We start from the raw sequence: 17,606 nt of genomic DNA, 5'->3' as shown, positions 1-17,606 counted from the left end.
GTTGTTAAACCCTTACCTTCTGCCTTGGAGTTTGTACTCCAAGGCAGAAGAGCATTAAAGGGACAGGCAAATGCAGTTAAAGTGACTTGTCCAGGGTCACATAGCTAGAAAGTGTCCGAGGCCAAATCTTAACCCTGGTTCTCCTGACTCCAGGCCTGGTGCTCTATTCACTATGCTACCTAACTGCTGCTACTAATACTAAGGCTTTTATAATTTTCATTGTTTAATACTGGATTTCTTTACAAAACAAAGTTGGCTAATATGTAGCTCTCTCAACAATGTAACACAATCTTGCTATGGGGGAATTCTGTTAAATTTTGTAATTTTTGACAACTTATAAGTTATTTAGTGGAATCTCAAAATTAGTTTAGTCTGCATCCTTTATGTGTTTGAACTGATTATTTATGATGTATAAATTATTCATATTTGTTCACTATTTATTCAATGGGGACCAGGTGTTGCCCTCTACAGAAGCTTCCCTAAACTACTTTGTATTTATATTTATTTTCGATATATTCCATAAATGTTTCGTGTTGGGGTAGGGAGGCAGTGTGTCAAGCCTGGAGTCAGGAAGATGAGAGTTCAAATCTGGCCTTAGACTCTTCCTAGCTGTGTGACCTTGGGTAAGTCACTTAACCTGTTTGCCTCAGTTTCCTTAACTGTTAAAATGGAGTCAATAACGGCACCTACCTTGCAGGGGTATGGAGAGGATCATATGAGAATAAATCTATAAAAGTGTTTGAGACAGTGCAGGGCACATAATGGAGCACATAGCATTCATAACATATATGAATGTTAGCTATGATGAAAATGATGTGACCCCACTGTCTTTCCCTCCTAGAATGTTAGCTAAGAAGCAAGCAAGAGGAAAGCTGGGCCAATCTGAAGACTGACTGTATTAGTGGAGATAAAGGAATAATTGCAATATCTACCTTTCCAGCCTTATTATATACTGTTCCCTTTCCTAACTAAAGTGGTTTTCTCATTCTTCCTCCCCTTTCCCTCTCAGAATTCCATTCCTTTCCTTCAAAACTTGGCTTGAACACCACTTTCTACATGTGAAGTCTTTACTAATCTCACTTCACTCAAAGGTTCTTTAGCTTGGGAATCTTGTTTTTTTGGTCTGTTTAATATTTTGATAATAATTGTAGCTAATATTTGTATAACACTTAAGAATTGTATTAAAAGAGTTTAAGATGAGATTGAGTTGAAGTGAGAGAGAACAAAAGTTGGGAATGGATAGTCAAGATAAGTAAAGAAATAATAAGGGTACTTGGCTCTCCCAGGTGAGATAAAGGCACCTGCCCCAAGGGAGCATCATGTAAGGGACTCAAAGGCCTGGCAGATGTGCCTGATAAGTCAATGGATATCTGCATTAAGGAAGCAGTGGCATCCTTATTCATTCTTCAGCCTTTCCTATCTTGTGGAACCAAGGAAACAAATGGTGTTAGAAGTGACTGGTACCTGGCAGGTCTCCTTTTGAGTAAGTATTTTTAAAAAGTTTTCCCCAATCTTCTCTCCTTGATGGTGTTTCTCAAGTTTCTATTCATGTGGACACCACCTTCATGGCAGATATCCCCAGCATTAAAATTTAATTCAAAGTCATCAGGTGATAATGCTAGACTACTTCAAAAGGAACTGGGTTTGTAGAATAAAGAATTTAACCTAATAATTATTCTAAGATCCCATCTTTAACAAATATAGTTTAATTGATACAATTTTTATTAAGTATCAATCAGTCTAGTACTATACCTAAGGCTATGAAAGATTCAGACTCATTTTATTGAAAAGTCGGAAAAGATGGTCTCAAAGGTGCTTTTTTCCTTCCCCAATAGCAAGGACAGCAGAAGGAGCACTGGGTTTGTAGTTAGAAGACATGGGCTCAAATCCTGCCTTGATGAATTTACTTTAGATATGGGCAAGTCTCTTTGGGCTTCAATTTCCTCATCTGTAAAATAATAGAGTTGGAAAAGATAGTCTCAAGGGTCCTTTTCTGTCTAGTTGAGGAAAGAAAAATTATCAAATAACTGGACAGCAAATAATATGTAATAAAGTGCTAGATGGGGCAAAAGAGACTTAACCACAGGAATGACTTCACTGTCCTATTTTTTATTATTATTTTATTTTGTTTATTATTATATATGTCAAACTTTTCTTAAGTTCTCAACCTTCTTAAACTCTCTGCAATATTTAACATTGTAACCCATCCCCTGCTTTCAAGGTTTCTATGCAGTGAGCCTGCAGTCCACTGGCTCTGTCCTCATACCTTTCTAACTATTCCAAATCTGGTTGATCCTCTTATTATCCCTTTAATTATAGGCATATTCTATAAATATAATCTTCTCTTCTCTTTCATCTTCTCTTTATATCAGGTGTTCTTAACTTTTTTATGTCATGAACATCTCTAGAAGTCTGATGAAACCTATGGACCCCTCCTCAGAATTTTTAAAAAATGAATACAATAATAAAATTATATAGTAAGCCAATTACATTGGAATACAATCATAAAAATTTCCAAAACAAGGTCATGGACCCCAGGTTAAGAACCTCTTCTCTATATTCTTGCTTGGGGATCTTAAACTCCATTTTCTGCTATTAGCTAGGAACTTTCACTTAGAACTGTAAAAAAAACTTAGAAATAGTTTAAATTTTTACAGATGAGGAGAAGGAACTGAGACTCAGAGAGGTTAAAGTGGTCTGCCCAATGTTAGTTCAGTGGTTAGAGTGCTGGGCCTGGAGTTAGGAAGACTTGAATGTAAATCCAATCTCAAACATAGCTAGGTGATCCTGGTTTAGTCTATGTTCCTCAGTTTTCTCAAATGGAAAATGGGGATAATAGTAGCACTTATTTCCCAGTGTTGAGGATTAAATAAAATATCTGTAAAAGCACATACACAATGTCTAGCACATGCTTAAAGAATGACTATTTCCTTCTTCCCGTTAAACATTAAATGTCTGATATGTATAAGGTGCTTTCTGTCCTAGGAACTGAAGGAAAATAAAGAAATAAAATGAAGTTCTTTTCCTCAGACAGCATACAATCCATCAGGAAAAAAAAATAAATAACCTAAGTATGAAATGCACTTTCTAGTGTAAACTAGGATAAGTTATGAAAAAGAGGTATAGGCAAAGTGTTTTAAAAGTACAGAAGAAAACATTAAATTCTGGGCAAGGGAGCATTAAAGAAGAATTGATAGTAAAGTGGGCTCTGAAAAATGAAAAGAATATTAACAAACGTGGTAGGCAGGAGGACAAAGAAGTGAGAACAAAATTATAGGCAAATGTTGAAAGTGCTGTAGGAAATCCTGTAGTCCAGTTGGGCTGGAACACAGGATACATGAAAGAGACTGGATACGATCTCAAAGCCACACTGGATCAGATTATGGACCAACTAAAATGCCAAGCTTAAGAATTTTTTAAAATTCAGTAGACAAGGAAACAAAAAGGGGTAGTTTTCAGCAGTGGAATGACATGACTGGTTTTTAGAATGCTATAATAGCTATGATTTTAAGAGGATGAGATTAGAGGCCAGCAAACTGGTGGTAAAGTTACTGTAATTAATAGTTAGAAGAATTAATGAAGGCCTAACTTAAGAGTGATATCAATTGGGGGAGGGCGGGGGGGGGAACAGGGACAGCTGGGTAGCTCAGTGGATTGAGAGCCAGGCCTAGAGACCGGAGGTCCTAGGTTCAAATCTGGTCTCAGACACTTCCCAGCTGTGTGACCCTGGGCAAGTCACTTGACCGCCACTGCCTACCCTTACCACAATTCTGCCTTGGAGCCAACACACAGTACTGACTCCAAGACGGAAAGTAAGGGTTTTAATAAAAAAATAATTTTAAAAAAGAGTGATATCAATGGGAAGGGTAAGAAACCATAGAAAGAAACTCTATAGGACTTGACAACTAATTGAGTATAAGGAATAAGGGAGAAGGAAGAGTCAAAATGACTCAGGATTGTTGAGCCTGTTGATTAGGGGAAGTATAATGCCATTAATTAGGGGGAGGGGGAGAGGAGAAGAGAAATGGAATAAGCATCTATATAACACCTAGTATGTGCCAGTCACTGTGCTAGGTACTTTTTTCCCTCCTTAAAAGTTATCTTCTGTCTTAGAGCAATACAGCGTATTGGTTCCAAGCAGTGAGGGTTAACTTGCCCAGGGTCCTACAGCTAGGAAATGTCTAAGGCTAGATTTGAGCCCAGGACCTCCCATTTCTAGGTCTGGCTCTCAATCCACTGAGCTGTCCTCCACCCCACCTCCATGCCAGGCACTTTTTACAAATATTATCTCATTGATCTTCACAATAACATTGAAAATTAAGTACTGGTATTATCCCCATTTTACAGTTAAGGAAACCAAGGCAAAGAGAGATTAAATGACTTGCCCAGGGTCAGACTACTAATAAGAACCTGAGACTGGATTTAAACTCTGGTATTCCTGACTCCAGGCCTTGCAAATCTGTCCAGTGTCACCTAGCTGCTTCAGAAATGTGGTGGTAAAAAGGCTTTTTGGGGAGATACTGAGTTGGTTTTAGGATATGCATGTTTAAATGGAGGTGGGGAGTGGGATGATCAATGAGAAGAGAAACAGAGTGGGGAGGAAATGAATTTATAAATTTTTAACACTACTATTTTAGAAAGAGATAACAAAAGTCTTAAGGACAGTAAAGAAGTTATATGTTTCTTCTTCTATCCCCTCCCCTCCCCAGTATCTAACTCAGTATATAAAGTAGGTGCTTAATAAGTGTTAAATTAAGAGAGAAGCAGAGAAGGGAAGGAAAGATTTAATCACTTTGGTTGGAGAAATGGTTATGAAAAATAAAATCAGAAAAGATCATTCTCAGAATCACCACGTGATTCTAGGCCAGCCCCTGAAGCCCTGAAGTCTGCCTGAAAGAGATAGTCCTGTTTGGTCATTCCAAGATACAAGGGAAAAACTCAGTCCAGCTAGCCCAGAACCAACTCTGCAAGCTTAGACACAATGGTTTAAAGGCTGGACTCCTTGCTCCCTCTAGTGGCTATCAGGGCTCTTAATCTACTTCCTCTGATTCTCTCAGCTGGGCAAGCTTAATTCTTACCGAAAGTTTTTCCACATCTCCCTTTAAGACTCGTTCTAGGTAAAGTTGTTTAAGTTCACGTTCCAAACGAGACGGCAGACCTGGGTACATGGTGGATCCTCCAGAAAGCACGATGTGCTTATAAAATTCGGATCTAGAGAAGATAAATCAGGTCATAGATTTAAGAGTTGGAAAAGACATGAGGAAATCACCCATTCTTCTAACCCTCTCATTTTATAAATGAGGGGAGAGGAAGAGAAACTGAGAAGCAAAATGATTTCTCCAGTGATGGAAATGGGGCCAACACTCAGATTTCTAGTCACCAGTTCAATGTTCTTTTCAGTGCCTTCGAAATGCATTAGTTTTGGATCTAAGTACTGCAATGACTTATTTATCTGGTATTCTTAGGGAGATCATCTATTTGGATCCCCTCCTTTAATAGATATGAAAATGGAGGCCTTGAGAGGTCAAAAGACTTACCTGAGGTCACACAGGTACACAGCCAAGTCACATACTGAAAGCTAGAAGGGCATTTAGAGGTCATCAGCCAATCCCATCATTTTATAGGTAAGGAAACTGAAGGGAAATGCTTGCCCCAAGGTCAGTGAGAGCCTCTCCAATAAGAGCCAGAAGGGGAGGCAGTGCTTATTCTTCTGTCCCACCCTGCCAAGTCAAGTTTACCTGGTATGTGAAAGCACCTCCCCACAACCCCCATTCCACTGACACTGAAACCACTGCTTTCAGTTCGGAATTTGGAAACAGTTCGGAGTTGTGGCTCCTCAGGAGTCACTTGGGTCCTGCCCTGGCCTTGGGCAACATTGCCAGCCCCACTCTTGCATTACTGGTAGGAGTTTTGAGTTATTGCCACCATCTCCAAGTGAAAGAGCTGGATTTCCAGCCTGCTTCTGCCCTCTCAATCCCAGTTTAATAGGCTGCACTTCTGGCCAAATTAATGACTGATAGAGTAGAGGACAGAGTGGAGATTCAAAGCCAGATTCCAGCTCAGTGTCCAGTACGGTGCAGGTGATTCATCAAAGGGCTCTTTCCATCTTCTCACATACTGCTTGACCAGAATCATTCCTGATTTTGCTTTTAATGTGGTGGTTTCACCTAAATAATCCCACAAAGCCTTTGTTGTCATCAACATTGCATGGAAAACCACCACTAGTCACAGATAAACAGATCCTGATCCTGTTAGTGGACCACAAGTCTCTCAGCTGTGTGCCCAAATAATGGCCTCCAGGAAGAGGTTATGTTACTCTCTGTACTGGTAAGAGGGGATACTGCATTTGGAGCTATAAAGATTAAATATATGGAAGTACATAAATATTGTGCATTCAGGTATTTTTTTGTATGTGTGATGAAAGTAATATTGCCCTCAAATGTAAAGCTCCTTTGAGTAAAGCATTATTAGCTCCAATTATGCTCTGAATACTGAAGTTCTTAAAAAAAAAAAAAAAAAAGCCAGCCATAAGTAAGGTTGGCACAGCGGAAAGAGCACTGTTTCTGGAGCTGGAGGAGCTGAGTTCAAATTCCTCTTCTGACACTTACTACTTTTGACAAATCACAACGTTTCTGGGCCTCAATTTCTTCATTTGTAAAATGAAGGGTTGAAAATTTCAGAGGAGCAATGATGAAGTATGCAACCCACCTTCCTCAGAGAGGAGTCGGACAGACTCAAAATGCAATATATGAAATACATTTTCAGACATGGCCACAGTGGAGGGGGAAGAGAAGTATAAAGCAGAGGTAAGCTAGGGAGAATTGCCAAAAAACAAAACAAAACAAAAAAAAAAAAAAAAAGAGGAAGATAAAAGGGCCATGGAAGTTGGTTTTTTTTAAAGCCCTACAGAAAAGGTCAAAAATAATGACATAAAGTAAGAATAATTTTGAAGTTATCTGTTGAATTTATTCTATATAAAAAAAAGAAAAGCAAACTGTAGAAGATCCACAGTTTCATTCACAATGTTCTTTTTATGTTCTACTTTGTATATAGAAATACTCATTTGATGTGTGTCAAGTTCAGAATTTTTAAAAAACAGGTTGGATGAGATGGCCTAAGGTCCCTTCCACCCCTATTTCTATGATCCTATGACCAAAAAAGGGCCACATGGGATTTAATAGATACTATTATATCAACTGAGGCAAAACAATCTCTGCCAAAAATATTTACCATAATTAGAAAGTATCAATTGGGGAGGTATCTGACAGTCTTTGACTCAGCTTGCTGTATGCCAAGACCCTCCTAAAATATATGTCTTTTTTTGATTTATATTCATTAATATCTCTTTCTTCAGTTACTTTAACTAAAATGACTCACTGGGCATATCATTTAAATTAGGGTCAACTACTATATGCTTTAAAAAGTGGTTTTTAACCCACTATAATGGTTTATTTTATATTTGAAGTTCACAGAAACGATTTTCACGTACTTACCAATTAACTGAAAGTTCAACTACTTATTTACAGCATACTCATTTCTAAAGGGTTGCATGAAGACACAAATCATCCTAACCTACCTGGTGTCAATATCAGCAGCCTGGATTGTGTTAAAGAGCAGTTCAGCAACACCCACTCCTTCCACATTGATCAAATGAGGTTGAAATAAAGCTTCAGGTGCTTCAAATCTCTCTCCACCAACTTTGATAATTCGGCCATCAGGAAGCTAAAACATAAGAGAACATATTTAATAAGAATTTGTGATCATTGTGGCCAAAAGTAGAACTAGTTTTCCATTATTGCAAAACAAATAACTAGAAAAGAGGCAATGTGCTTAAGTAGAAAGAACAATGGAAAAAAGTTCATGAATAGCTCTATCACCTAATACTGTAAGGATGGGATTTGTGCAAGGTGGATGGGACAGGAGGAGCCAGAGAAGGAGTGGCTGACAGTTGGTGACAGTTAAGACCAGAGGGATTCTGGGGAAATGCTCGGGAGGAGGAAGAAGGAAGAGAAGAGGTCTCCTGGTGGAGGTTCTTTGAGGAAGGAGGAGAAGTTCTGAGGATCCAGTCCTGAGGGATTCCTGAGGATCTTTCTTTGGACATTGAAACCCTGATTCCCTGGTCAAAGGCATCCCATCACTTCTCACCTATCAAGAGTTCAAACGTCAAGTCAGCTAAGACCTGGGACTCCATTTTGGGACCATCTCTTAGGCTCCTTCCCCCATTACCCAACCTTGCTGAGAGACCCTTTCCGGTCTAACTTGCAATTATAGAAAAGGATAGAAACAGAAAGAGAAGTGAGAAGAGGCGGGAGACACTTAGGAGTGGGAACCACAAAGGTTCCCACCCAAGTGACAGATCCCATAGAAACAGAGAAGAGGACAGGCACCCCAAAATCCCTCTGCCCTTCACCCCTTTTCCTAACCTCTCAATTGCAAACAATAAAAACCATTCATTAGTCAGATAGCGTTCCAGAGTGCCTGAGAGACAACAAGGGAGGAGGGAAATCACAGCTTGGTCTGGCTGCCTCCGTCTTGGAACCAGACTACCCACTGTGAAGTTGACTGACCTTGGGGGAGGCTTGCATGAACCCCGCCCTCATTCAGAATCAGATTGGGGTACCCCATACCTCCTCTTATAGGGAAGCCTCTTCCCCAACTCCTGTGGGGTGGCACGACCATCCAGGTCACCCAGTTTTAGGGTGACACCCCTTGAAGTCTCAGAGTGTATATACGGTGGGAAGGGAGAGCTAGAAGAGAGTCTCACCTCATAGACTCTATCTCCCCTCCATCCCTAAGATTGGTTGCTGGTTCTCGTTATTCTTAGAATATCTGAGTGATTGGGCAAGTCATACAAATCTCTCTAAGTTTTTTCCTTCATCTATAAAATGCAGGTCAATTAATAAGCATTTATTAAACTCTTCCTATGTGTCACAGGAACTATGCAAGGCACTGAGGATGCAAACACAAAGGTAAGACTGTGTGAAAGGGAATTTTGGGAAATAGAGACAGGTTGCGGCAAAAGGGAAATGAAGTTAGATGAACCTCCGGTCTCAGGGATAAGCCTGGTTGGAATGTAGAAGGAGGGTATCTGGAAATTCCAACTGCCAGGCTGAAGGGAGTGGGTTTGAGGCTGTGAAGCTGAAGCCAGCTCTGGGACCCAGCTCTGACCTCCTGCGGATATCTATCCTTTCTCAAACCATTCCTATTCCTGTTCATATGATCATCTGAAAGCTGCTGCATGATTTATCTCTACTACCTGTAGATGAAAGATCTAACCTGAGAAGAGAAGCTGATTAAACTTTCAAGGTTGCCTTGGGGTGAACCCAATCACTTCTTTTCTGGGATGAACCCAATTACTTCAACTCCAGTTAGCTGAGCTACACATCTATGTTCTAAAGACTCAGGAACCTGTGTGGATTTTAGTTAGAAACACAGTTAGCAAAGAAACCTTTTGCTGCAACTTGTCTCTATTTACCAAAATTCCCTTTCACAACTGTTCCTGTCCTCAAAGAGCTTCTACTCTACTGGGGGGTGGGACGATAAAGCCTATTCTCAGATATGTAAATACAAAAATAAACAGAGGTGCATTAACAACTAGGGGAATTTTTTTTAGTTCTTTTTGCAGCACTTGAGCTAAGTCTTGAAGGAAGTTAGATTTTCCAAAAGGTGATGAGGTGTGAGAGCATTCTAGATATGGGGGGACAGTTTGAATAAGGGCATAAGAAGGCTAATCTGGCCTTAGAGTAGAGCACCCAATAGGGAATGATATGTAGTCAACTTGGAAAGATACACTAAAGCCAGATTGTAAAGGTTTTAAATGACAACAAAAGAGTGTATTTTCTCCAAAAGGCAAAGGAGAGACAATGGTAGTGCCCTTAAAAGAAATGAGGATGGGGGTGGGGTGGATAATGAATTTTTTTTTTAAACCCGTATCTTCTGTCTTAAAATTGGTAGTGTATATTGGTTCCAAGGCAGAAGAGCAGTAAGACGATGGGAGTTAAGTGACTTACTCAGGGTCCCATAGCCAGGAAATGTCTGAGGGCAGATTTTAATCTGGATCTCCAGTCTCCAATTTAGACCTCACTATCAATCTACTGAGCTACCCAAGCTGCTCCCATGATAATAAACTCTAATCCTATTTTGAATAGGGAGAGTTGGATACTCAAGGGAACTCCGTAGATATTAAACAGCATGGTATAGTGTAGAGCACACACTCTAGAGTTCAAGTGAGTGGATCTGTGTTCAAAATCCTGCCTCTGATGCTTATTATCTTTGTGAAACTGGTCAAGTCACTTCACTGCCCTAAGTAGGACTCAATTTTTTCATCTATAAAATAGGAATTGGACTAGAAGACCTATGAGATCTTCTCAAGCTTAAGCACTCTGGGCCTAAGACCCAGGCCTGGAGCTTAGCAGAGAGAAGTGAGATGGATTTGGGAGGCAATCTGCACAGAGATGCTATGTGAATGTATCCATTCGGAGTCCTATTCAAGTAAAAGACAATACATAAAATGTAGTTCAAAGTTGAATTTTCACTTTGTAGTAATACTGGCCCAATTCTAACTATCATATCCCATCCCCAATACCACTCTAATACAGTAGACAAGGTAAGGGAGGCAAAGGATTTGTTATTTACCAATGGTCAGATAACTAGTTATGGATAAGCTAAGTGTTCAGCAGCCTAACTAACATCCTTTTCTTTCAGACTAGTAGCTTTTCTAATAGAGAATACTATGTTTTATTGACTTGTTGTATTTTACTATTTTTTATATAAGCTAACGGTGTTTATAAGTCTTGCTTTAAATGTGTACAAGCTAAATTATGACTTCTTTTCCAGAGAAGAGTTGAGAAAATGCATTTCTTTCTCTCTTTGTACAGAGAGGAACTATTGTTGTGTCTAGCTTAACAATTATAAGCTAGTCAGAACTCATACAGATAATAGAAATACTGTTAAACATAGATGATATGTGGGTTGTTTTCATTGCACTTCTTTTTTTCCTAAAAGGAGACAGAAAACTCTTCAGGTGGTAATATATTTGGGAATAAATATATAAAAACAAAAAAGGTTGTCATTTAAGATAAAAAATTTTTTTTTAAAATATTTAATTATAAGCTTAAAATTTTTGAAGTGTCAGTTTTTTTGGTATGTGATTTTGTGGATCAAATACTTAAGGTCATAACAAGTTTATATTTAAACAAGAAATGCTGAATACCATAATTACATCGTTTGGCAGTCTGAATTACAAGCCAAATATGTGTACTGGTATGTTGGTATTTGATGTATTTCTTCATGAGATCCTAAAATTAATTATGGTATTTAATCACAGTTGCTTTAAAATTTTTAACATATTAATTATATTTAGCACCTCCCCAAATTAAATTAGTTCCCATGATAGAAATAACTCATCTAAAACTATTGCATCTGTTGGCTAAAATAACCAGATTTTAATCAGTATGTAATAAAAGTACATTCAGTTCTACTATAACACTTGTTTTGAAAACACAAATTTGTCTAACACAGGAAAAATTTAAGCCTAAAATAAATTTCAAGTTTACTTGGGATGATTTAGTTGGGAGAGGAAGAAGAACAAAGAAAATTGAGCCAATTCACAATAACTCACAAGCTACGATATTTCTAATGTCCATTTCCACAAGCAAACTTAAGATCTTTTCCAAGGTAAAATGCATTTATTTATTTATTTGTTTGTTTGTTTATTTATTTATTTATTTATCTTCTGGTGCAATAGCAACTGCATGTGTGCACACCCCTTTTGTCAAGGCAGGCAGCACTACTATTCTACTATTTATGTATTTCTTAAGCATTTAATATATTTTAAATTTTGTTACCAATTTATCAGGTTCCTCTTTTTTTAAATATATTTCTGAAAAAAATTTTGAGTGTTGCCTTCCTAATGCCATTCCCCTCAAACTCTATGGCTCTTATACCTGGTTTTTAGGAAGCATTTTGTTCTCTTTGATGACCATATTATCATCATTTCTAGTTCCTTTATTGGGAGAATCCAATTATCACACTTCTTCTTTCCTCCAATATCAAACATGAAGGCAGGTAAAAAATTAGTTAGGCAAGTTTTTAAGCACATCTTTGAAAAGAGTTGTAGAAAGATCTCAATAAATGTGATTTTACTATAAAGTAGACTTCATTATATATTGTCATTGTTAAATATAGTTCTAAATTCTTTATTTCCTAAATAAAAGTTAAGAAAAGACATCTTATTTTTTTTTTATTGTTTTTTAACCCTTAACTTCTGTGTATTGGCTCCTAGGTGGAAGAGTGGTAAGGGTGGGCAACGGGGGTCAAGTGACTTGCCCAGGGTCACACAGCTGGGAAGTGTCTGAGGCCGGATTTGAACCTAGGACCTCCCATCTCTAGTCCTGACTTTCAATCCACTAAGCTACCCAGCTGCCCCGAAAAGACATCTTATTGAGATAAAGTTAAAGGCTAAGTGTTATTACTTAGGTCTAAAACTAAAATCTTATAAAAAGTTACCGAGATATAGGTAAATAAATTTTATTTATTAGATGAATCTTATTTAATGGATAAGATTTATAAACATTTCATTAGTTAAACACTGATTCAAAGAAAAGAATGCCACCTACTAAATTATCAGGGCAAGCTTTTATAAACCAAGATTTAGGCGGATGAAGGACAGGTAGTATAAAGTAGAATAAATGCATATAGAATTTTCACCTTTAGTCTATGCTGTGCAATACTATAATTAGGAGGGGCAGCTGGGTGGCTCAGTGAATAGAAACAGGCCTAGAGAAAGGAGGTCCTAGGTTCAAATTTGGCCTCAGACACTTCCTAGCTGTATGACCCTGGGCAAGTCACTTGACTCCCATTGCCTAGCCCTTACCACTCTTTTGCCTTGGAACCAATACAAAGTATTGATTCCAAGATGGAAGGTAAGAGCCCCCAAATAAATTAAATAATTGGGATCATAACATCTAAAGATATGGAAGGGAATTTTAGATACAACTTATTCCAACCTTTCAAACAACTACTTGTAATTCTTAACACAAGAAAAAAAACTTTATTAAAAACAATGACTTCTATAAAGCAATTATACTCTAATATTTTAGTTGCTCTGTAATTTCATTGATGTATATATATTGATTTCCTCCAACTATGCATACTGAAATAGCCATTAAGAAAAAATTGCTTATATTTTAACTTCTTAAATTAGACACATTAGGGGCAGCTAGGTGGCACAGTGAAAAGCCAGGTCTGGAAAGGAGAGGATGTATGTTCAAAAGTGACCTTAGACACTTCCTGTGTGACTCCAATCAAGTTGCTTAACCCCATTTGTCTGTCCCTTGCCCTTGTGTCTTAAGAGTTGTTACTAAGAAAGTAAGGGCTTAGAAAAAAAAGATTAGACACATCATACTTACTGTATAAGATTCAACTAAAACTGTTGTTTCTAAGGCCAGTTTTTGCTCCTGTTCAATATTGTACCCCACATAACAGAGTTTTTCCTTAATCATGCGAACAGTTTCAAAATCAGCAGAATGGTTGAAGGCATATCCTCGAAGCAGAAGCAGCTGATATAAAAACAAGAGAAGATGAGTACTGCTATTTCTATTTTTAGATATTAAATTCCATAAAATAACAGTTAATGCACAGTGTTTTAAGGTTTACAAAATGCTTTATCTACATTTTTATTTGATCATCAACACAATCATTCAGTGAGGAAGACACTATTATCCTCCTCTTACAGATGAGGAAAGTCAGTCAGAAAAAGGTTGTGTCTTGCAGAATTTAAATCCAGGGTTCTCCTGATTCCAAATCCAGTATTTTTTTTAAACTCTGCTGCCTCATGTATATATAATATATTAAATACTAGCAGCTTCTTCCCCCTCATCTTTGTCTATACTCAATGCCTCCACTGCACTTACTAATTTCTCAATCCCCTTCAATCTGACTTTCTTCATCAATCAACTCAAACCTCTCTCATGGCATTTGTTACATGAACTTAAAAAAAAAAAAGGAAGAAAATCAGTGAAAACAGCTCAAACCAAGTATATGGCTTTGACAATAAATATTCACAAGAAATATTAAGAAGTTATATTTATGGGGGAAGCTGGGTATCTCAGTGGATTGAGAGTCAGACCTAGAGATGGGAGGTCCTAGGTTCAAATCTGGCCTCAGACACTTCTCAGCTGTTTGGCCTTGGGCAAGTCACTTAACCCCCACTGCCCACCCTTACCACTCTTCTGCCTTGGAGCCAATACACAGTATTGACTCCAAGATGGAAGGTAAAGACTTTAAAACAAACAAATTTTTTTTTAAATGACCGAATAAATAAATTAATAAAATGTAAAAAAAAAAGTTATATTTATGAATGGGGTTTATCTCATCATTAGAGAGCTAGTCTTCAAATAATCAATTATTTTTGGACATAGCAACTCATGAAGACCCTCAAGATCTTTTCATGGATCTACATTATAAGGCATGCAAAAGTTGTGATCTTAGTAAATGGAAAAACTATCCCAAGAAAATGAAAGTATATACCCCTAAAGTAGTAAAGTATGAAAAGGACATAATGTAGTATTTTTGTCTTATTTGATATTCTATATAAGCACAACTTTATATGAGAAAGTTTCTCCGTCACCATGGTATTTGTTGAAAATACTCCCAAGATCCTCACTTCCCAAGATTAGCAAGCCTTGGGCAGTAGCATGAACCACCAATTTAAATTTACATACTTTTTCAATGTTTAAAAAGGGCCCTCTTCACAATAATGCTACGAGAAGAGAAACACAAATATCACATTCCCTAGTGAATGATGGTCTCAATAGTCAGTGGTGTGTGGGGAGGCAGGTAGGTGGCTCAGGGGATTGGGAGATGGGAGGTGCTGGATTCAAATCTGGCTTCAGACACTTAGTAGGTGTATATCCCTGGGTAGATCACTTAATCCCATTGCCAATCCCTTACCACTCTTCTGTCTTAGAACCAATACACAGCAATAATTCTAGGAGTGAATGAGATTTGAAGGGAGAGAATATATATAGCAAAAGCTGCAGAATGTTCCACTGATCATTCCTCACCCCTTCCATGCTGGCTTCCATTGTTCCCTTTGCTAACAAATTTACCTAAATTTCTCTTAACCAAAAACTAAAATCTCCCCAACTCCCACACTCTTTTTTCAAGCTTTCAGCTTCTCTTTTTCTGCTCAACTTCTAGCAGGAGTCATTGTGGCCACCCGCTTCAATATCCCTTTCTGCAGCTTTTGCTATGCATAAGATGCTGCTCTCTTCCTCCTTCCACCCCCATTTCAATGGGCTTTTGTGCCACTATATTTTTGGTTGTCCATGCTAACATCTCAGAGCCTTTTCCTTATTTTCTTTCCTTCTCCAAACCATTAAAGAGATTTTAATCAAGACTATCCTCAGCCTTCTTATTCTACATTCTCTCCCTTCAAATCTCATTCATCCCTATTATGTCAATTATCACCATTATTCAGGCAAGTATCTGGACCTCTACCACCTGTTCTAGGTTTACATGTCCAACTGTTTTGCTAGTTATTTCCACTCATTTTTGTTTTATTTTATGAATATTTTAAACCCAACATACTCAAAACTGAATTTATCATTTTCTTTCAAAACCTATACTTAAATCATGAGCCATTTTTTCCTTTTCCTTCTCACTTACCTCTCTACCGTGCCCTAACCCCTGCATTGGCTGTTATATTCTGCTAATTTTATCTCTGAAATCTCTTACATACCATCCTGTCCTTTCTCCTCCTAGTTTTACCACCCTAGTGAAACCCTCATCATCTCTTCTCTGTGTCTATTAGGTCACATTTATATCTTTCCTCACACACACAAAAAATGTTAGTCCAAGTATTATCCCCATTTTTCCAGATGAAGAAACTGAAGCTTGTAAGTTAGATGATCTTCCCTAGGTCACAAAGAATTAATGCTAGCTCAGAGTCTTAAACTCAAATACAGACAGTTCTTGCTTTGTATAAATTCCACTCCCCAGTGGTCAGAGGGCAGTCCAAGCTCTGGTCCAGCTTCCAGTAGGCCAATGCAGCCCCTCCCAGGGGCCCCCTGAGCCCTGTGGGTTCCTAGGTACTGAAGCTGCTCAGGATGTTTCAGTGTTCAGGCTGACTTTTGAGGCTCAGAGGGGACACAGAAGCCAGCAAGGGGAGGGGGAGGTCTGTACACATTAAGTTGAGTGGGGAACTATCTGTATTTTGATTCCAAATTCCATGCATTTTCTACTGGTCCCCTTTCTCCTCTCCATCTGTTCCTTTACACTGCTGCTAAGGTAATTTTCCTACTATATATAGCTTGAGTCACAAAACTTCCAACTTTAATGGTTTAGCATTACTTACCAAATAAAGCTTCTTAGCCTAGGATTCAATGCCTCCCATTATTTGTAGTTAATCTACCTTTCTAGTCATATTTCATAGGACTTCCCAGACTTTACACATCAGCTGAACTGGCTGACTCACTTTTTTTTTTCTATCTCATTTGATCCTCTCTGGCTTCTGGCTTTTAAGGATGCCAACTCCCATACATGGAATTAAGTTTTCTTCTCCCTTCATCTCTCCCTCCTGAAAACTTTCTCTCCTTAAGACCCAGGTCAATTCAATTGCTGAAAAAAACTACAGAGATCCTAGAAAGTTCTACATTTGTTGGGTGAAAGACAATAAAAATATACTTAAATATATTAAACTGATCTGTAATAGAAAAAAGGATAAAATGGAATAGAACTAAAATAATTAGGCTGAGTCCTAAAAAATTGACTGTCAACAGCTGGATTATGTAAGCCTTATTCATATGCTTTAAAAGTTATTGGAGGAGATAGTATTGGGAAGCTAATTTATAGAGAAGAGTTCCTTCCATTATATCTTCTGTAGATTGGTGTGATATTTTGATATTCTTTGAAATGAATAAATTTCAAAACTAATTCACAATAGTGCAATTTAATGAAGACAAACCAGGAAATGTTTAATATTATTATTTGCCTCTAGCTTACCTTGATAAGGTATCTGGTAATATCTCTCCCGGCAATATCCAGTCTTCTGGTAAGGTGAGGAAGAGAAAAGCCTTCATATACTGGACAAATATGAGTTACACCATCACCAGAGTCCACAACAACACCAGTCAATAAACCTAGGCAAGAAATATAGCATATGAAATAAAATGAAAAAGCAGAAAAATTGTAGCCAGAAAATTTTAAATATTAGTAAAGAATGCCATCCAGGACTTTTTATCAACTGGCAAACTATAGAAACAAACATCTCTCATAGCTACAACACAAAACTTCAATACAACTAGAGCATAGGTTCTCTTTTAGACAGTCCAATAAAGAAACTAAAACTGTATTTGATGGCCCAGATTAAACTGAATAACTACAGTGGGAAAGATAAAATGTTTCCCTAACATTTCAAATGGAGAAAAAGCAGAAATCTTCAAAAACCCATGAAAATTATAATAGTTAACATTTATGTCACTTTAGAGTTTGCAAAGGGCTTTACTATATTTATATTATCCATCTGATAATCACAACTACCTTGTGAGGTGTATACTACAATTATTTCCATTTTATGGATGAGGAAACTGAGGGTCAGAGAGGTT

General features: G+C 37.8%; 1 protein-coding gene across 1 annotated transcript in view; it reads right to left on the bottom strand.

Annotated features, from left to right (window-relative positions):
- The window catches only part of ACTR2 (actin related protein 2), a 52,635-nt gene that overhangs the window by 4,653 nt on the left and 30,376 nt on the right, over nt 1-17,606 (bottom strand). Inside the window, exons 5-8 of the mRNA XM_044663391.1 lie at nt 17,005-17,141; nt 13,410-13,559; nt 7,577-7,722; nt 5,079-5,211 (exon numbers count right to left, since the gene is read on the bottom strand). Coding sequence (XP_044519326.1) covers nt 5,079-5,211; nt 7,577-7,722; nt 13,410-13,559; nt 17,005-17,141 — 566 coding nt within the window. The remainder of the gene's footprint in view (nt 1-5,078; nt 5,212-7,576; nt 7,723-13,409; nt 13,560-17,004; nt 17,142-17,606) is intronic.

The sequence above is a fragment of the Gracilinanus agilis genome, chromosome 2, assembly GCF_016433145.1.
Source record: "Gracilinanus agilis isolate LMUSP501 chromosome 2, AgileGrace, whole genome shotgun sequence".
Taxonomy (NCBI): domain Eukaryota; kingdom Metazoa; phylum Chordata; class Mammalia; order Didelphimorphia; family Didelphidae; genus Gracilinanus; species Gracilinanus agilis.
The sequence above is the reverse complement of the archived record's forward strand: the minus strand, read 5'-3'. Positions and strand labels throughout refer to the sequence as shown.